Genomic DNA, 21507 nt, shown 5'->3' on the forward strand with positions numbered 1-21507 from the left:
ATATGTACATTTCTAACAACTATACTAAAAAAGTCATCAAAATAGCCATAAAAAATTCTGTTTTTCCTGTGTGTAAATTACCTAGGCTAACCCTCAAACTAAGTAGAAAATGTAGATTATAAACCTCTATGGAAATATGTAGACATGAACACATCCCAAGACTCTCCGATGTCTCATTTACAAATGAATGAAAGAACAAAAAAATAGGCTGAAGGCCACTGCAGCTCCGTTTTTTCACTCGTACAATGAGGATCTAATAAAGCCTTCCTCATAGCATTTCGGCCACCAGCCTGTCCCACAAAAGCCTGAACCTCAGGGCTCACAGCCCAGGAGGTTCATTTCATCCACACAGCAATCCCGTGGATATTTACAAGAGGGATTCTCCGGGATACCCTGAGGGTCAGGACCTTTCCTCCAATAATGTCAAAACTCAAAAACATGTTCAGCAAGAAGACTGAAAAAGACCTGACTCAAGGCCACAGATTGTGGGGTGAAGAAATTATGAGCTCTACCTATGCAACCAAGAGAACTCAGGTTGCCCAGCGCTTGCCCATGACTCACAGCTGAAAAATAAATGGGTCATTTCCACCTGAGATCACAGCTAACGTAAGCGTGCTCTGTAACATATTGGGGTCCTCTCTTTGTTGCTTTTACTCCAAAAATTTCAAAACCACTTTAGCTACCCAATGGGAAATTCTACAAATGGAAATTTCAGGTACCCCAACCCTCACTTGGGGTGCATTTAAAACACAACAGTGGGAAACACATACCTCATGCTCACAGATTTTGATGACTACTTTTGCTATTTGCGTCAATTTGTGATTTCCTAAGGGGAATAAGAAAATAGGATTAATTCAAATAGAAACACTGGAACACTCAGTCTTGGGATTACACTGAAAATCAAAAGGTTCTGCCTTCTGATACTGGTTTCAAATTATCTGACTTCTCCGGTGACTATCAACCAATCTCTGGTGCCTTGATGTCATCTTTTTCGGAAACTGAGTGATTTGTGGGGTTTCCCGATAATTCATGGATTAATATTTGAAAGATGCTTTTACATTCTAAAGTCTCAAGTTAGTAGAAAAGATCCCTACTCTACCCAGACTCTGAACCAAGAAGAATAAGGGGGAAAGAAGACATTAACTGAATGGCTCTGGTATGCCTGGTACTTCAAAATACATTTTCTTGTTAACTCCTCAGGAAGCCATATTAGCAAGAAGATGTGAATCTTCCCATTTCATTAACGAGTAAGCCAAGGCTTAGCAGTCATCACTTATGTGAGACCACTTCACTAATGAGTTGAGGACCTGACCCTAGATCTAATTCTAAATTCCTTGACTTTGCACTAAACCAGAGGACAAGATAGTCAGAAAATCACGTTTTCTTCGAATGTTAACTGTATTTTCAGAAATTGTAAATTTGTTCACCAAGAATTTCTCGCACACGCACATAAATACCTAGATGTCTGGCTTGCCTTAAAAACTAGAAGATCTGATAACTCGAACCCAATAAACCATGGCATGTCCAGTGGTGACCTCTCCAGACTAGGTAGGAATTCCCTGCTCTCTGGAGTCTCCAGCTCGCCCCACAGCCAACAGCCATCCTGGCTCGTGCTTGATGTTTTTCTCCCACCAGACCTCACTCATTTGTGTATATGATCTGACGGGCCTTTCTATATGTTTGAGTTTACAATCTTTATATGAATTCTTAATGTCTAGTGATTCTCTCCCTTCCCTTCACCCTCAAACCTGCTACTGAGCTAATAATACAAAAAGTGTGTTTTAAGCAAACATTTATCCACTCATACATCTTTCACCTAAACATTAGCTAAAAGTCTATGCTAGACCCGAGGATATGCTGGGAACACAATGTGGTATGTGTCCTTAAAGAGCTCACATCCTTGTGAGCTACTCAAACAAATAAAAACAGTAACATCCAGAAAGTGTGATAAATGCTGCCACAGGGAAGTACAAGTACTGTGACAGCCCCTAACAAGAGCACATAATATGGTCTGGGTCATGAGGGAAAGCCCTCCAGAGGACTGAGAAGCTAAGACTGAAGGATAAGGAAAAGATATCAAGACAAAGAAGTAAGGAGTGTTCCAAGACAAGAGGATCTGGGTACAAGAAGAATAGATCGGGCAAGACGCTAAAAGATCTACTGGCCAGAAGGTAGACAGAAAGGATTGTGGGAGAAGCTGGAGCAATGGGAAAGGTGCCATGAGAGGAGATTTTAATGGAAATCCGCCTCCATTCTGTCCAGAAGGCTCAATCCTCTAAGCCCATGGAAACACAACTGACAAAACTTCATCTAAAATATAAAGATCTCTTACGACACAATAATAAAATACAAACCACCTAATTTTTTAAATCAGCAAAAGATCTGAAAAGATATTTTATCAAAAAAAATATATATATATATAAATGACTAAAGTACATGAAGATATTCAACGCCATTGGTCACTAGAGAAAAGTAAATTAAAACCATTATGATATATTTCGCACCTTCAAGAATGGTTAAAAGGACAGACAATACCAAACGCTCACAAGGATATGGAGCAACTGAAAGCTTTGTACACATTCTAGGAATGCAAAGTGATACAACCACTTTGCAAAATAGCTTGGCGAAAAATCTTATAAAGTTAAATATAAACCTATTCAATGATCCAGCAATACCACTCCAAGGTATTTACCCAAGAGAAATGAAAACATATGTCCACACAAAGACTTGAACAAGAATGTTCACAGTGGCTTAATTCATAACAGCCACAGCTGAAAATAACACAAATGTCCATCAACAACTAGGTGAATGAAAAAAATTTATGTTAAAAAAATAAAACACTCAGCAATAAAAAGAAACAAACCTCTGGCACACACAACATGGATGAATCCAAAAAATATCATGCTGCATTAAAGTAGCCAAACTCAAAAGAGTACAATCTGACTCAGTTTAGATGAAATTTTAGAATATGCAAAACTAATCTCTAGTGACAGAAAACAAAACAGCAGTTTCTTTAGAGGAGGGTGAATATACTGGGAAGAGGAAAGTAGGAATACAATAGGGCAATGAAAATGTTCTAGATCTTATTTGGGGTTGTGGTTACACAGGTGGTTACGTGTACGTCAAATTCATAGAATATACATGTAAAATCGTTGCATTTTATTGTACGCAAATTATTCCTCCATCGAAATAAAGTTTTTAAAAAGGACAAGTAGCAGCTTCGTATATCCACAAACCACTCTAGACATTAGCTCATATTTTAAAACACACATATTCACCGGCCCCTAGTCACAAATATTAGCAATCTGTACACAAGTATTCACGGTTATTGGCTCTGATACATGAAAAAAGAGCCTAATTTTTTTTTTTATGAAGAGGCAAAGAATGGGCAACACACACAGCATACTCTTTTTTAGGAGTCACCTAAACCACTCACCCCCATTATAAATGATGCAGTTGTGCAAAATCCACTTTGCATCAGCCAGGAAAGCTTCTGTGCAGCCATACATTTTCTTTTTAGCGTTCTAGGGAGAAAAGGCAGAGTATAATCACCAGTGAGTCTCTACAAGCCACAGCCAATAACACCTGCGTCCCCCACATAATTTTCTTAGCAGTTATTTGCCCAATTAATTAATGCTTTTACTCATTTCCCAAGATGCTATTATATTTGAGATCTATAACTCTATAAAAATGAATTTATCACGCTAACTTCAATTTTTTCATTTTACAACAGCTGTCATTTATCAAGCAGCTTATTCCAATGATTCAGGATATTATATATATTTATGTAATTATTATTATTCGTAACAGTCTCCCATAAGCCTCATGATTGAGAACTCAGTGAAGCAGTTACTACCATCCCCATTTTAAAGACAAGGGAACTGAGGTATGGAAATGTTAAGGAACTTATCCTGAGTTCCAAGGCTATTAATTTATGAAGTTAGGACTCCAACCCTGTCTTCTTTGAATATCATGCTGGTGTGTGCAATTTTCAAAATAAGTTAGACTTATTGTCTGGGAGTCATCAGTGCAAACAATATGAAGTAACGTTTTCTCCTCATACGTGCTTTCTTTACCCATATTTTGGCTCCCAACGATTTGGAAATCAACACTAGGATGTCATATACCATCTAAAGCGTTACGAGCATAATTTTCAGCATGGAATTTTACACGAACTTATCTTTTTTTTATAAGAGTTTATTTCAGCCAAACTGATGACATACACCAGGGAGCAAAATCTCAAATGCTCCTATCTTGAACTTTTATAACACGTTCAGGCATTAAAGAAATATCTTTATTGGTAGGCTAAGTCAAGTTCTACAAAGACACATCTTTAGTGCTAATCTGAAGCTTTCCCAGATACTTAATTTTTTTCCCTCTTCCTTTCTGCTTTCATTAGCACCTCCGAAAAAAGAGGAGGTTCAAATCCGTCACATTGCTAATTCAGGCGATAAGCTAGAATCACTAGCAAAAGTTTTATTGCAGCTAATCAGTGGATTTCAATGTTCCATTGTAATCCTTGGAAGAATGTTACAGAAGAAGTAGGGGGTCAAGCATTCTTCTACCCCAATAAAAATGGCGCAGAGGAAATGTAGAGAAACCATCTAACTTGAGATAAGGCACGAAAAATGAGGGAGGATCCTGAGTCATCTCGACAACTGTGGCCTACAATGGTGAAGTTCTGTGATGGAGGCCAACCTTTTCCAAGGTACAAAGGTCCATGGGATGGAAGATGTATTCCGCATAGTCGGGATGCTGTTCCAATGGAACAGGCTTCTGGAATGCGTCTGTCTATAAAAGAGAAGATGCACACACAGACACAAGCCCATCACTGCTGGGGAAGACCAAGAACGAACGCCAGTGAAGCACTTTAAAAATAGGGACAACCTTTCGGACAGTATGGTTCTAAAAGTTTCCACAAAGCATGACCTTGAGGAGCTCCAGATTGGTTTCCCTCCTAATTCTGCCTGATTCTCAATAACCATGGGCCCAGTTGTGCTCTGCTTTTGTTTTGTTTTCAAGTATATGTGAATTACAGGTCCTGTCCGTTTAAGACTGACGAGAACCATCAGTTACTGTAGACCTGAATTCTGAATGAGGCCCAGCATTAAAACTAACGGTGAAATACCAAAACCTAAGTGCCAACAGATATTTTTACACATGGGGGCAAAATTTAAACAGTTAAAATTTTGCTCCTCCTTTGAGAAGCCAAATTACCCTCTTTGAATCAGCTCAAAATGCAAGCCCCAGTTTATGGATGGGTAGTATTTACTTATCAACAAAAAACAAATCTAAAAGATTTATTTAAACACCAAATTATACTCAAGCAAGGCATCTGCACAGGCTACCATTTACAAGCATCCAAGTCTTCTTTTATCCAGAATGAAAGTAGAGCCATTGTAAGTTGAAAAGATGCTTCCACAAAATCAGCAACTTTCTGATTGATTTTATATCAAGCAATTTATGTGAGAAATTAAGGCCTTCTTTGATTTTTCTTTTTGGTTTATAATTCTACAGTGTTGACAAGTCTACATGAATCTATTCTTTTTGTAAATAGTCTTCAGCAGATACATAAATTCAGCCTATGAAAAACAGGAAATAATTCCTTACCACTCAACATATAGGAGTCTGTAGTTTTAAAAAGTTTGTGTTTTTTACCAAACCAAGGCTATATACTTTTGCTTCCAATGACAGAGATTTTGTTAAAGAGACAGAGTTTCCCAATTTAGCAACTCCCAATTGGCATGCTCTGAATTTTTTTCATCATGATACCAAATTTCAGAATCTCAAAACTAAAGCTTATTTTTTTAAAGAAATTAAACCACAGTGGCTACTAAAAGCCCTTAGATTCTATGTTTCTGTGTGTTCATTTGACTTAGAAAGCAAACTCTGAAGAGTTTCATAAAGATTCACCACTGGACCCAATGGTGTCTCTGTGCCAATCAGAACAGGAGACCTCACCCTCCAGTTTCTGTAGGAAAATGATCATAATATATGGATTATACTGGCAATAACACACTGATTATTTTTAAAGGCGAGGTATTTTACTGCCATCTTCCTGAAACTGTCACCAAAAAAACTAAAACCACCATGGCTACAACATGACTCAGGCTCAGGAGAGAAACCACGTGAAATACACAACTTGTCAGCTGATTGTGGCAGCCCTGCTTCACACACAGGTTTTCCTCAAGGGGTAAAGGCTATATACATCAAATCTCATTTCAAAACTGAAGGAACTTAACCAAATTCTCACCCTTTATGGGAAATCTCACTGGCTGAATTTTACTTGGTTTCATCATCAGACCTAGATTATAAATAAACTGGGTTGTACTCAGCTTTTTCATGGCTATGGAATTGTACTAACTCCTATGGGAAGGAGCACAAAACTTCCCCTCCCCCGATGGGCTATGAGGTTTCATCACATAACCAATCAGAATTTTAAACCCCCACCAAGTTTCTACTAAACATCATTTCCCAATTAAAGTCCTTGAGGACACAGAGTGTTCACTGTATAAAGAATTAACTGAATGCCACCATACCTTGTGTTTCATTTACAGGTATTTGAATTCAGGCATATAAGAAGGCCCAAAGAGTATGCACAGGTGTCTGGAAAGCTAAGGTTACATGGAATAAGATGTTAACAGAACAAAACAAAGGTCACTATTTCCATTCACGCTTTTACCAAGAGGAACTTTCTTCTTACCCCTGGCTGTTTCATTTTCTGAATGGCAAACTTGAGCAGGTAGGATAATTGTTCAATGGTGAGCATTGTCATGGCTTTACTCTGGGTCTCGATGCATTCTGCTACTGTAATCTTCTACAAGTCAAAATCACACAAATGTCCAGTTAGAAAAAAAAAGTTACTATCTATATACTTATTTCCCTTTCCTCCTGATTTTCCGGTAAGCTCACACATAAAAAATAATTTCCCTCCAAATGAGACTAGTTGTTTCACTTGACAAGGATTCCGATCTACTTGACCATATCCTAGATCAGTGGATAAAAATTAAGAAGCATACCAATCCATTGATTACCTCATCAGGAAGCGTTTTTTTTGGTTGTTTTTTGTTTGTTTGTTTTTTTTGGTTGTTGTTCATGAAGATGACATAATCTGAGAAAAGTACAGGCAGGCAGGGACCTGAAAATCATCATTATAACCTTGGGCTTCAAGAATGGGATGAAATGAAAGGCCACTGTTGGTTTCAGATGATCTCTTCATAAAATGAATGAGCCACTTATCTTGATCTTCTTGAGGTTCTAGGCTACCTTTCAGGAAACTGACAAGGTATTAACTCAATGACATCACTGGAAAGAGACAGTCTTTCCAACAGAAAGAATCCAAGGGATGGTAATGAACTAATAATAAATATGACTTAAGTCTCTGTCACCCCTGATGTGAACCCGCTTAAGGACATTCTGACAAACTACAAGAGAAGCATAGTCTAGCTGTCTAGCTCCATGGGGCAATAACTGTCATTTTGTAAGGGAAATTCTCATCAAAGAAGAGACCCAGAGAAATGTCTGAAACCAGATTCTGCTAAGTAAATCTGGTCCTATATTTCTGAGCTTCAGAATCCTTATGTAGCAGGAACGACAGAAATAGCAAATTCTGATGTCAGGAAACACTCTTTAACCATCTGTGTCGGGAGAGCTGAGAAAAGTTTTCTCCAGTTAATTTGGATTTCATTTCCATTCTTCATATCTCCGGATCTTCCAAAAGGAATTTTCAGATGTGTCTGGTTGTCGAGGAAAAGGGCAACACAAGAGTCCCTCAGAAGCTGAAAACGGTACGTGACGCAAGTATCTGATTGCTTAGCTACCAGAGCCTGAGAACAGCTCGTCTCCCCTGTTGACTGACCCACCAATGCACCCTGGGACAAAATCAGGGCTTGAAATCCTAGACACAGAACACCTGTTTGTTTAAATTCCTGCCCGTTTCCAGGTAACTACCACCCATGGTGAACACTTGGGTTGCCTACTCAACTGTCTTTCGGCTTTTCTCCCCAACATCCCCGACCCCTTTCTCCCAGTGCCCGATTCCCAAAATATTAGACTCCGAGTGCCAAACAGGAATTTTTCAAGGCTTTTTTTGTATGAGGACTGGCAACCAATGAATCCAAGGGCAAGTCAGCTGGAAGGTGAAAAGCAAAGTCCTTCTCCTTGATAAAAAGGGATACGAACAGAGACACTTTTATCTAGCCACATATCATAAAACCCCCAGTTGCCATCTTCGGGCCAGGAGGGACGTGTCACCTCAACAATGGAATGGGCAGCGTCTGGCTCTGAACAAATTCTGGGCTGGCCCTGCCTCTGGATTCTTTCTACACATGATAATAAAACCCTATGGTTTCAGCCACCTTTCATCAAGACCTATCATTTGCAGCAAAGGCATCTTCCCTGAGCCACTATCTTTTTTTGCAAAATTATTAAACAATAACTTTAAGGAAGGACAAGGTTGATCAAGACAAAAGGAAATAGAGGAAGAAGAAAGAGGTCAGGCTGTGAATAAGAAGGCTTTGCTGAGCAATGTGTCCTCTACGTCTGCCATCCAGAGTAACCCAAAGGGAACCAGTGGCCATCTTTTGATATTCTAGGGGCAGAACACCATTAAAACGTCATCATCCTATTGGTTTGACGTCTAATTTATTTTCATCTACTTCTTATTTTTCTTCTTGCCCTATACAAAAGCGGAACCACAGACACTGTCCTATAGCTTGCTTTTTTTTCCCCCACTAAAGACATCTGGGAGAACTTTCCAGCTTCCCTTGTTAGAGATCTAATTCCAATCTGCCTTTGAATCCAAGTGACATTCACTTGGATAGTAAATGATTTCGTAGATGACACTCTTATTTTTGGCATTTTGAAAAAGCGTCAGAGTTGGAAATCACCAAGGACAGAAGACACTTAGAATAAGTGGAAACTGAAATAATTGTTTTAATAAAGAGTGTTTAGGCCTTGCCACAGATGAAATATACATGTTCCCCTCACTATGCCAGTGCGCTTCTGCCTGGGGTTCTGGAACCCGCGGTGCCCTCTGCCTGGGGGGGTCTTCCCGCCAGCTGTGTGGCTCACTCCTCCCTTCTTCCTTTCTCAAATCTTGATAAGCCTTCCTGGACCCCTTCATTTAAAATGGACACACCCTGCACCCTCCTCACCCCTATTCCTCATCTTCATTTTCTCCAGAACATTCTTCTAACGCACTGTATGTAACTACTTATGTTGGCTTTTGTCCTTTTCTCCTGAAAAGAATGTGATCGATCCGTGCCCCTTTTTGCTCACTGTCGATCCCCTGGCACCTAAGCAGCACGGGAGAAGTAGCTGCTGCGTAAACGGAAGCATCAGATAGCAATCACATGGACATACAACCAACCAACACTGGTTCTAAGTCTGGCTACTGCCGATGACTCAATGACGTAGCAGGAGATGATGTCCAAGAAGGGGGAAAAGAGCATGAGATCTCTCAGAATACGTGAACTGTTCAAGGTTTGTAAGTTAACTTCCGAAGTGTTCATTTAAAGAAGAAATCAGAGAAGGTTGCAGATCCCAAAGTGATCCAAAGAATCAAAAAAAAATAGTCAATGCAATTTGTCTTTCCAAAAGCTTCCAAGGGCTGAGACCACTGCCAACACTGGTCCCAAAAAGTGGGTGACCAGAATACAGCGGGTGAAACAGGCAAGAAATTCCTCTTTTTCCCTGTATCTACATATGATCTGAAGAATTAAAAATAAAAGGAATAAAGCAAAAGGAGAAGAAATGAGGCAGATAACGCATTCGTTCATCAGGAACTAACCTCACATTCAGGACAAAACCAGTCCCCCTCTGGTTCCGAAGTCAGTCTCAGACACTTAGCGTGATAAACCCGGGGACAGAGCTCACAGCAAAGGACTTGGCCTTCCCGGTGACAAACCCAGCAGTAGAAATCATTTCGTCCGTCCTGCGGTACAACATCAACAGGGTCTGTGGTGAGTGGCTGCTTCATATAGTAAAACGGACCATGTCTTAGTTCTGACTGAAATGTAGGCAAGAAAGACAGGTTTGGTTTCAAAACAAATGTGCATTCTCAAAAGGAAATTCGAACAAATACATCAATAACAACAAAAGAAAATTACAGCATTTCACACATTCATTCATTAAAAAAAGCCATCTTGGGTTACTTCTACTAAGTTTACAGGGTTTACAGGTCGTTCAACATTAAGATTCTTTTTCTTTCTTCTATTTTAAGAGGATGTTGATTGAAAACCTGGTGTCTAAGTAAACAGATGGCACTAGCAGGATAGCGCCAAACAACTCAGGTGTATCTGGGTTCAAATTTTATCTTCCAGATGCACGACCCTGGGGCAAGTTTCTTAACCTCTCAGCTTCAATTTTCTCATCTGTAAAACAGGGATGATACCACCTGTCTTCATGGATGGTACTGCGGTTGGGATTAAACGAGATGATATAATATAAGCTTTTAACAAAGTGTCACCATTACTAGTACTGCTAAGACAGTTAAGGGCCCAACAAAGTCTAAAAGTACAAAAGTATGACAATTTGCTCTGGCATTCTTTCAACAGCGGGATTGTGGAAAATAGGTTAATTGGACTTGAGTCACCAAAAAATGATCACCCATTTTTTAAGTCTATCCCGAATGCATAAAGTACCATGAGCCAATGAGTCACTTCCCAAAGCCACAATTCTTAAATGTGGTATGTCCTCATCTATCAGAAGCCACATCACCTACTTAGAACTACCAACAGCAGAAAGATGATATGGGTGGCCAATTCATAGAAGCCATACCCCAAGCTACCCCAAAATATCAAGAGAAACATTTCCCTAAAGATATATCACAGAATCCTACAAAGCCATACTCTGAATGCATAAAATCACTCAGAAACCAATGAGAAATCCTGTTTAGGAAGCATGAGAAAGAAAGCCTGGTGGTCAACATCGAGATGACCTGGAGGTAACTGGCTGTGTGACCTTGACAAAGTTACTCAACCCACTCTGAGTCTCGATTCCATAGAGAATAGCTTGGCCACAACCACAGTACCTTATCTTTGAATAAACATCCTTGTATAATAAGCTTTTTTCCCGTCCTTCAATAAAACATTACAGTTTCCTCCATGAAGATCTCATATACTGGTTAGAGACTGCATAATTTTCGTTGATGCTATGAATGGGATCTCCTTCTGTGTTTTCTAAATCGTTATTGCTGGTACACAGAAACACCGTTAAGATTACTAATACTGCTCTCATATCAACAGTTCTAATAGTCTGTTGATCAAGAATCTTATCTCTGAGTAACATCGGTTTTGTCTGCTCATGTCTAATATTTTTACAATACTTTTCTTTGTTTCCTATTTTAATGGCTAGGACCTCCAGGATAACGGGAAAGACGGCCAAGATTGCAGAAACCCGTGTCCGGTTCCTGGGGTTTTTTTATCAGGAGGTATTGATGTTCTCAAAATGCCTGCTCTTTCTCCGCTCCTTGATAAAGAGATGCCTCACAGATGTTTACTTAGATCCTTGTTTATCGCCCCTTCTAAGCCTCCCTGCCCTCATTTCTGAGAAAATTACTAAGACTTTTTAGGGTGATTGCCTAATTCTTAAGCAGTTATTTCCCTGTTTCGGTTACGCGTTTAAAATAGAGCGTTCTACTTGGGTTTCCAGAGAATGACATCACGGTTTCGATATTCTTTCTGTGCCATGTTTTTCAACATTTGGTCATACACACCGTCTTCAGTTTATCCTCCCAGCAAGCCATAGAGGAGGGTACTCAGGATGGAAACGACTAGACTGACTTGACAGATGAGAAAATCAGGTTAAAAAGACCGATCTGACCTCCCCTCCACCCCCAGGCTCAGAGCAAGGCCTCACACCTGAGTGTCCCAGAGCTTTCTCTTGTCCCTGTGACCCAGTTAAAATGACGCTGGATGCAGAAGAGATTCTGATGATTGAGTGACCCCCCTCTGAGAACATTCTCTGTAGTTCAAAAATAACTTGCTTAATGAAAAAAGCTAGAGGGAAAAAAACCCTGAAAATTAGGAAGACACTAGAAACATAATAGATGGGGACATGAAAAGATAATGGCTTCTAGAGCAAAGGTTCTTAACTTCGGCACTAGTGACATTTGGGGCCAGAGAATTCTTTGTGGCGGGAGGCCGTCCTGTGCACTGTGTGATACGTTAGCAGCATCCCTCGCCTGATCCAGTAGCAGCCCCCATGCATAAAACTATGACAACCAAAAAATGTCTCCGGACATGGCCATATATCCCTTAGGGGACAAGACTGTCCTCAGTTAAAGAGCTGCTATCTGCCTAGGAAAATGGCCAAGTTGCTTTGGGGGCTTGAAAGAGGAGAAATGGTGCATATTGAGCGAGCGGAACTATTTCTCACCTGAGTGGGCTCTTCCAGGATGCTAGCAATAAGTTGTATGTTTCATTGCCCGACTTCCTCTCAGTAAGTTAATAACAGGATGGAAAAGAGTCGTTAAGATCTGAATAAAACTGGAAGAATCAAGTATGACAGCTAATCTCCCTGAAACCGACAACCCAAGTCCTTTCTACCTATATAGAAGCCAGGATACTGTCATTTCAGAAGATGAGTTTCCCCCAGGTTCTTGGCTCTGTCCCACATCTGCCCGGGGCTAGGTGTTCCAAGAGGAGCCTGAAGAGTGAGTGCCAGGCTGATCTGGTCTCTACTCAGGAGACTCTGTCCTTTCCTGAGAGTAACTGTGGCTGAGAACTAGCTCCCTGATAATCTCCTTGTCAATCAGATACCTGCCTTATCTGCTACTTGTAAATGCTTCCTGCTCCATCAAAATAATCTGATAACAAATATGGAACATTTAAAAAAGGAAAAGCGAATCATTTCAGGTAAAATGAGTTATGATTTTTCTCCCCCACACATGTATAGGTTGTGTTAGCAGCCTGCTGGCAAGGCAAACAGGTTGCAACCTGTGTTACTATAGGATAATTGCAGGCTCTGTGAGCAGATGTTATTCCCCTGCTTCTTCCACAGGTTGCCTTAACAAGAAAATAGGTTCGGTCACTTCTAAATACCTTAGTTCATACCAGGAACTAGCAAACATTTTCTACAAAGGATTGTATAAAGATAGTAAATAGCTAAGGCTTTGCAGGGTCGGGCATGGTCTCAGTCACCACGTCTCAACTCTGCCACTGCAGCACAAAATATGTAAATGAATGCATGTGGCTGTGGCCCAATAAAACTTTATTTACAAAAACAGGCTACTGGCCACGTAAAATTCCTACTGGGCCACATAGGTAACATAAATAAATGAAAATAGTCCCTGCTCCAGCTTTTGTTCTTCTGCATTTGATTAAAGTACGGGTTTTGCAAAATATGTCTCTGAGACAAACTGCCTAGCCCTACAGTGTGAGGAATGGCACGGGCATTCAGCCTTGACCTGGGGAGACAGCAGGGAGGGGCAGAGCTCACACCCACCCTAAGGGAGCAGCTCCATTCAGCTCCAGTGACCAAGACAGCTAAGCAGGTACATACTATCAGTGCTGCCTGATCTCAGGAACATTCCAGCAATCCTGCTGTTCTCTGAGCTGGCTCAATTGTTAACATACTGCCCTCGTGTCCAACAAAGGACTTCGGTGGAATGTCTGAGTTTTTAAGACAATGTCTGGGCCCAACCAGGTAAATCCCAGCCCACGCATTTGTGATATGTACACACAGAGGAGGTAAAGGAGCCCCGTGACTTCTCTGCTATATTCGATCAAAGGTATACCTAAGGCCAATTCATACGAATCTGTTAGCAGGTTATTTCTCAGTCTTCTGATGAGAAGAGGAGGAAAGGAAGGGGAAGAAAATCTTCAAAAGGACTCTTCAAACTCAAACATCCCAAGAACTAAAGATGAGTAGTATTTTTCAGTAAAGGCTCTCATGTCATTTGGGGACAAGATATTTCTTGTTCCATCTACTGTAGATATTTGGCAGCCTGACCCTCCTCCACAAAGCATCCTTCTGGGCTTTGGGGGGTCCCCCCAACATCCACAAGGAAAAGCACCTACTTGTTTTCAAACTTTTCTAAAGGGATAGAACCACTGGACCACAGGCATTAAAAATTAATTATAAGCCTCAGAATACTTGTTCCCCGAAAACCCAAGTATTTTTAAAGCTCTTCTTAAAAAATTCCCCTAAAAATATTAAACTCCCAATATACGAAAAATGGGTGAAACAGGGTCCCAACTTGAAAACTCAACCCCTATCTCCACTTGGTAATAACAAGTTTCAACCTGGAGGAAAAATACGATTTTGTTGTTGTTGTTTTTACAAGGCTAGAATGGCTTTCTTTTCAAAACACTGGAATACAGAAAATAAATTAGAGAGAAGATAAAGAAGAAAGAGATGGAGGATCTCAATATATGCCAATCATCAAAAGAACTTGAATGCCTAAGAGCCAGACGCAGAAGGAATGAGGGAAGCAGGCAGGATACGACACGATAGGGAGGGGTGGGGAGTGCGGAAAAGCAGAGCACGCAGGCCCTGCGTCTAAAGGGACAGGACCCACTCAGCTTTAGCTATCGCTGGATTCTTCTAAGTTTTGAAGAACCCAGATATACAAGTCATTTGGAATTTCATGCTCTTCAAATGCTGGTGACCGATAGGAATTATGTTGATCAAACACAGCATTTGCAACCTAGGATTTGGTTTTAATTCTATCACTTTTTAATTCCAGAATTCTAAAAGGAGACAGGTACAGGAATGGGAAAGGGAAAGGAAAATATCCAGACGAATTTTTTTATATAAAGGATTTAAGTTTCCCCTTAGGAAAGCAGATCATGCAGGAGGGAGGTTGCCCCCACCATGCAAACGTCATATGCTAGAATGAATTATGGAGTCAAGGGTCAGTCAGCGATTTCTTCTCTTTACAGTTAAGGCTATTTCTTCTTTGCCAACTCCTGGCTGTTCAGCCTCAGGGAGTTTTGGATCTGAAAAAACAAACCTACAATCAACCTGATAATGTTCCCAGTCCAAACCCCTATTTTACAATGTACCTGAAGCTCAGAGATAGGAAAGCAATGGACAAGGTCACACAGCAAGTTCCCCGGATGCAGCGGGGCTAGAAAAAGCCAGGTCTCCAAAAAGCCAGGTCTCCAGGTCGGAAACAGTTTCCCTCCAGTGCCATGGTCCTGTAAACTCTTGTATCGGTACCGAAGATGACAGATAATTCAGGAGCATAATCACGCCCTATGCCCAGTCACCCTCGCTCTGCTATTTTCCACATCCTAAGTTCGTTCTATATTCATAAGCTCCCACCCTGTGTCAAACACTGGGCAACAATAGCTGCCAGACACTGGCCACTTTTCTGAGGCTGCTAGTCAAGAGGGGACACAGATTTACAAACACATCACTGTGGTCACAAGGCGTAAGTGTTACAAAAATGCTATTAACACATGGGTGGGGAGGGAAAGAAGAAAACATGTGAACTGCCCAAATTGATCAGTTTCCAGGAAGAGAGACGCGAACCAATTCTTAAAGGACAGATAGGGGCTCACAAGCTGTGTGCATGTTTCTCTTTCTTGGCCTTTAATCCCAGCAGCTATGGTATGGCTCCGGTCACAAGGCGTAAGTGTAACAGAAATGCTATTAACACATGGGTGGGGAGGGAAAGAAGAAAACGTGTGAACTGCCCAAATTGATCAGTTTCCAGAAAGAGAGACACGAACCAATTCTTAAAGGACAGATAGGGGCTCACAAGCTGTGTGCATGTTTCTCTTTCTTGGCCTTTAATCCCAGCAGCTATGGTATGGCTCCTGGGTGACAGGCAGACCTAAATTCAAAGGCAGCTTCTTTCTTACTCGCTCTGAGGCCTCAAGGAGGAAATTTAACCTGCTTGAACCTCCATGTTCTCATCTGTAAAATGGAGCTGGGGATAGCCCTAATTCACAGGGTTATTATAAACATGAAGACTAACATAAAAACCTGAAATTAATAATGTCATATGTCAATTGTAGCTCAATTTAAAAAATTATTTTAAAAAAGTTTAACACCGGAAAGAGCTTACAACAGGAAATGGCTAGCAATAAGCACTGCTTTTGGAATTACTATCACCAACACTTACGTATGTTTTTCAAATTATAGTTCCCCCAGAAATTTACTTAGAACCCAATGGTTTCTTCTCCTGTTATGGGATTCCCTACTCATTAGACCTACACTGTCCCCCACGGTAGCTACAGCCACAGACAAATTTAAATTAAATTAGAAAGTCAGCTCCTCGGTCACATTCACTACTGCAAATGCTCAATGGCCACACGTGGCTTGTGGCTATCACACTGAACAACGCGGGTCGAGAACATTTCTAGACCTTTTGTTGAATTATTTCATATATAGTCTGTGTGATTACCCACTTAGTGTAGAGCCTGGCTTCGTTTTTATTATTGGGGTTTTTTTCTACGTCATTTAGCTCAATTAATCTTCACAACAACCCTGTGAAATCTGTAGCAACAGCATCATTATTCCCATTTAGTTGATGGGAAAACTAGGCACAAAGAGGTTAACTTGCCCACAGCCACAGAGCAAAGGCAGAGCTGGCATTCCGCTCCGTAATTTGGGAATGAAAATAGATGAGTGCGCAGAAACATGCCCCTCTCACAGTCCTGGGCACTTAACCGTTCACTGCTGGGTCTCGTCTCCTAAAAGCAACAACCTTGTTTTATTCAACCTCAAATCCCCAGAGCCCACTTCAGCCTGAAGTGGTACCAGAACCACTGGGCTTTCTGCTTCCTCTGATACTAGGAGTTTTGGCCTCATGGTCTTTATTCATTCATTCATTCATTCATTTTCAAATGGGAAATATATCTACCCTGCATCAGAGAATTTGAAAGCTGGAAGGTTCCTTAGACAAGATCCAAGATGACAAATAGATAGATGCTCACATCTCCTTGACTAGTCCTGGCTGCCAGGGAGGGTGGGGTCTGCTGCCCAGGGTCTAAGCACAATGACCAATTACCAGAGAAGGGTGACCAATTATTACCAAAGTTGACAGCGAGCATGGGTGGACAGAACAGCTGTCTCTCACCACAGACCTAAATCCATTATTTTACAGATGAGAAAACTGAGACCAGTAGGGAGCCTAGCATGCCTCAGCCACACAAACGCCCGGCAGAGGCTGATACCCAAGGGAAAGACCCTCAGGCCTCAAGCGTGAAAAAGAAACTCAAGGAAAAGCCCCAAACCCTAAAAGCACAGTATTCTTCTTCTCATCTGGGTCACTGCCCTCTCCACAAACCAGATCTGAAAACCCACTAGAAATTTCTACACGGGCCCATTTTGAGCTGCCCTTTTTGTCCTATGCAAATGACAGCCGGTGTAAGGCAGCTTGCAAAATGAACATCAGCTATTAACAAAACCCGGGGAGCTGCAGTGCTTGTCACTACAGCCTTTGTCACGCTGGTGTGGACAGCACTCCCAGTGGCCCTTTACCTGCTCCTTATTGTTATTGTTCAGTAAGCCAGGTTTCTTTTTCTTTTTAATGGGGCTTGTTGATGTGTCCTGTGGCGAGTGGCCATTGGAAGAATGAGGAGGGCTGGGGAACTTCCTTTTCTGGGCTGTTCTCTCTGTGGAGCCAGGATCTGAAAGAGACACACAGGACCACACATATTAAAGCAGTCGGGGAGGCCTGGGCCCCCTCAGGGAGGGGGTGTGTAGGACATGAGGCATTCTGTCCCCAAATCCATGCATGCCCTGTTGGTGTTCCCCCTCCTGGAATACACTCCCCGCCAAAACCCCTTTTGTTGACTGTCTCAGACAAAGGTCAGACAGTCTTTCTTTGGCCTACATAACATTTTTGTAAAAATTTTAGTTCACTGCCAAAATTGGGAAGCTTCACAAAATAATGTAGATTTTTGGCTTTTCTTTAAAAAAAAAAAAAAAAAACAGATCAGAGCCACCAAGGCCTATGGCAACAAATAGATTTGAACACCAGCCAGCAAATTTTTAGATGGATATGTACCTTCCATTTTGCCACAATCCCCACCCTTCCCTACTGTCCCTGTTGACGAGGCCGTGACCCAGCTACCACGAGTTGTCACATGGGCACCAGTATTGTCTTTATCCCAAAGAAATATTTCTTCTTCACATCCGTTCCTGATGGCAAAAGCAGGAAACCATGAACGGCCCCATGATTCCAGAAAACAAAGGCAAACATACTTCTTGGTGGAAGACAACATTTATTCGTGTCTGTCAGGCTAACGATGTGTGACTATGCGGAAAGAACATAACCCACCAGAAAATCCTCAGGGCCCCCTCACCAGGAGGCATTATGTTTGCAACTCTCCTCCAAAGAGGTCAACACGAATCACATTCTCGCTGATTCCCTCATCTGTAAAATGCCAACCCCACCTTTCTCAACCCACTCCTTTCTATTTTAATTCTCCCAGGATCTCGTTTAAACACATATACACTTCCACCACCATCCACTCGTCACCTGCAAGGACGTGGATCCAGTCCATGACCGATGGCTGTCGGGTGAGCTTAGGGATGATATACTGGCACAGCCTGGCCCACCTTACATGCTGAGGGCTGGAAGGCACGGGCACCAGGAGAGAGAGCTACGCCGAGAGCACAGGCGATAGATAAGATGGGATATGGAATCCGGAAAGACGATTATCCCCCAAAGATAGCCTGACGACATTCCTCCTCCAGTTTTAACTCTCAGGCAAGTCCCAGCAGGCAGGCTGTACCGCGTGTCACCATCCTGTGTGTGGACGGGAGCCACGGTGGAGCAGATTAACAGGGTCCAATACGGCCACATGCAAGGCCTCCTGGTGGTCTGTCCTGGACTGAAAGGCGGAGCATCTTCCGGCAGGCTCACACAGGGGGACAATGAACGGCTGTCACAAACTCCAGTCCACAAGATGGAACTCTCCAGTCTCGCCAGACAGGCTTCAGGAAAATCCTGAACAAACGTTCAGGGTGCCCACTGAGACATAGCCCCGAGAGGAAATTAAACGCTAACCACAGGCACCTTGAGGAGAAAAGACCCCAGAGTTCAGGGGGTCACCCCACAGACATCAAAAAGGAGACCAGGAGAGCCCGAAGGATTGGCCCAGAGGCACACAAGAGCTAGTTAGCGGGAAGACTCATTCAAATGGTGCAGCCGGGGATGGGCTCGCTCCCTAGAGAAAACCTCCCGTCGTTCCAGCAGGGATCCTCACCCCGCTCTGCACCATCAACATGAGGACTGTCACCTCCTCCACAGAGTCTCTGACCCAACTGTCTGCTCCCAGAAACACGATCTATAGACAAAGCCACAGGAGAGAAATCACACACACGATGATTCCACCACGGCACTGTGTGCTCTGCCTGAGGCCAGAGACGACGATATGTCCAGGAGAGGGGACTGGACTGGTCTGGCATTGCACAGAGCCACACAGAGGACTACTCTGCAGCCATTAAGAGCAACGAGGCACCTCAATGCAAACGGATGCATGACAACCTCCAAGCTTCTGCGTCAGGTTAAAAAGAGCGACACGTGGCTAGTGCATTAAAACACACACACGCACACACACACACACACACACACACACAATCTGCTAATAAATCTGTCACCCTGTTTGCATAAACCTAGAACATTCCTGGATGAACACTGGATGAGCTCTAAATGGGGGCTGGTGGTTGGTTGCCTCAGGAAAGGGGAGCCTGCAGGGGCCTGGGGAAGGCATTATTTTTCACTGTGTACCCTCGTGACTTTATTTACCATGTGCTAGGACTACTATGTCAAAATGAAATGAGTAATGAAGTACATGGAAGGTTTCATTTCACATAAAAAAAGCAGCAGGTATAAACCAAAGCCGGTAATGAGCACATGACAGAGGCCTGACTCAGGATAAAAAAAAAATGTCACCAGATGGACAAAGTTGGGGCCGATCACTGCAGGCTTGTGGACCGAAGGAAGGTGTTTTGGGATTTCTTCTACACGGATCTGAAAAACCCAAATACCTTTGCTCAAGGTGTCTAAGGTGTTTTGGGGGACTCAAAAGAGGTGTGTCCCAAAAGAAATGGCATCTTGACCGGGCGAGAACTGAAAGCAACTGGGCAAAGGTTTGGATTGTGTATGTTTTGTCCCATCTGTGGGTAGATTTCGAAAGAAGAAAAGTATAGGAGGCCAGACACACCCATGGGAGCGTTTGGGCCCTTCCAGAAAAAAAGAGTGCATTTCGATGTTTCTCAATTAAAAGTCACTCCTGGGTTCTGGAAGGGGCAGCTCTCCCTAACTCCAAGGACAACCTTGGAATGCTCCCACTCAATGCCATCAGGACTCCCCAACACTGTGACAACGAAGAGCATCCCCACGGACCTCCCAGACACTCCTAGGAGTGCTGCTGCAGGAACGGCCCGGGGGACACGGCGGGCGAACCCACACCCAGTCGGCCTCAGAAGCCACAAAGGGCACCAGTGCCTCCTTGAGCTGTCTACGTTTCCCACCTGCAGCTGAGACCCCCAGGATGATGGCTCCCAAGCGTGCAGTCCTCATGCTAGCAGCAGCTTCACCTGGGAATCTGCTAGAAATGCGTGTTCTCAGGCCCCACACCCTGCGAAGGGCCCGGCCATCTGTGGTTTGACACGCCCTCTGGAGGTTTGGGATACAGGCTCTTTTGACATGCTCTAGGGTGTGTGTTTGGGGGATGGAGTCTGAGTTCTCAAGCCTAGCCAACCTCTTCTGCCTCCCACCGCTACCTGGGGGGCTGGCTCGAGACTGAGGAAATAGTTTCTCAAGCAAGGATACAATGAGAAAACAAAGATGAGAGAATGAGGACAGCTAAACAGGCAACAACCCCCGGAGAGTTTCCCATCTACAACATGGGAAGAGAGGAAAGAAAGGAGCCAGACCGACTCCTCACCTGGAGCCCAAGAACATGCTTCAGGGACCCGTGACCCACGTGCCATGGTTCTGTATGTGCAATTTCCTGGGAAGAAGGGTCACACCCACCTCACCTTCTCAAAGGCATCACCAGCAGTAAAGATTAAAAAGTCCAGAGCTAGGGTCATAAGGTCCCTCTTGAACTTTCAAACCCTTTAATTCCATGAGAAATTGGGAGATGGGGCGGTCACTAGGAATGGACACACTCATGAGCAATTTAGAGCTGGGGAGGCAGTTCTGCCCAAGTCCATCGGGCATCAGAAGGGGAAATCCGGTTCCGGCTCAGCTAGAGGGGCCCAAACCAGAAAGAATTCCAAACCTCTAGTCTCAGGAAGACACAAAAACCCCTGACTCTGCTCCTGGTTACAAACACACCGACTTCCTCCAGAGTTAATGAGAGAGAATTCAGCAGCTGCATCCAAGGGATATAAATTTAATAGATTCCAAACAACAGACACATCTGTCAACAGCAGAAGCTCTCAATGAAGGCTCTTAGAGAGAAAAAAAGGGCAATGCTGGCTAGATTGAGTGTCTTTCGGAGGTCTGAGAGATCAGATCAGCGTTTTAGCTAAAAAATCCCTACCCACTCCGGGGGGCGGCCAGGCCACTGGTGACAGAATGGTAAGTGTGGG

The 21507-nt window shown here is 42.8% G+C and overlaps 1 protein-coding gene across 22 annotated transcripts in view; it reads right to left on the reverse strand.

Annotated features, from left to right (window-relative positions):
• The window catches only part of ZMYND8 (zinc finger MYND-type containing 8), a 106040-nt gene that overhangs the window by 54283 nt on the left and 30250 nt on the right, over positions 1–21507 (reverse strand). For 17 of the 22 annotated variants that reach the window (XM_025039911.1, XM_025039912.1, XM_015596994.2 and 14 more), the window contains 6 exons: positions 17437–17585; positions 9791–10009; positions 6704–6817; positions 4699–4791; positions 3437–3524; positions 771–826 (listed from right to left, as the gene is read on the reverse strand). In XM_025039911.1, the coding sequence (XP_024895679.1) occupies positions 771–826; positions 3437–3524; positions 4699–4791; positions 6704–6817; positions 9791–9979 (540 nt within the window). In that variant the 5' untranslated portion in view covers positions 9980–10009; positions 17437–17585. The remainder of the gene's footprint in view (positions 1–770; positions 827–3436; positions 3525–4698; positions 4792–6703; positions 6818–9790; positions 10010–17436; positions 17586–21507) is intronic. The other 5 variants (XM_015597006.2, XM_006921893.3, XM_006921891.3 and 2 more) reach the window with 1 other exon arrangement.

Source organism: Pteropus alecto, unplaced genomic scaffold (genome assembly GCF_000325575.1).
Source record: "Pteropus alecto unplaced genomic scaffold, ASM32557v1 scaffold45, whole genome shotgun sequence".
In the NCBI taxonomy this organism is placed as follows: domain Eukaryota; kingdom Metazoa; phylum Chordata; class Mammalia; order Chiroptera; family Pteropodidae; genus Pteropus; species Pteropus alecto.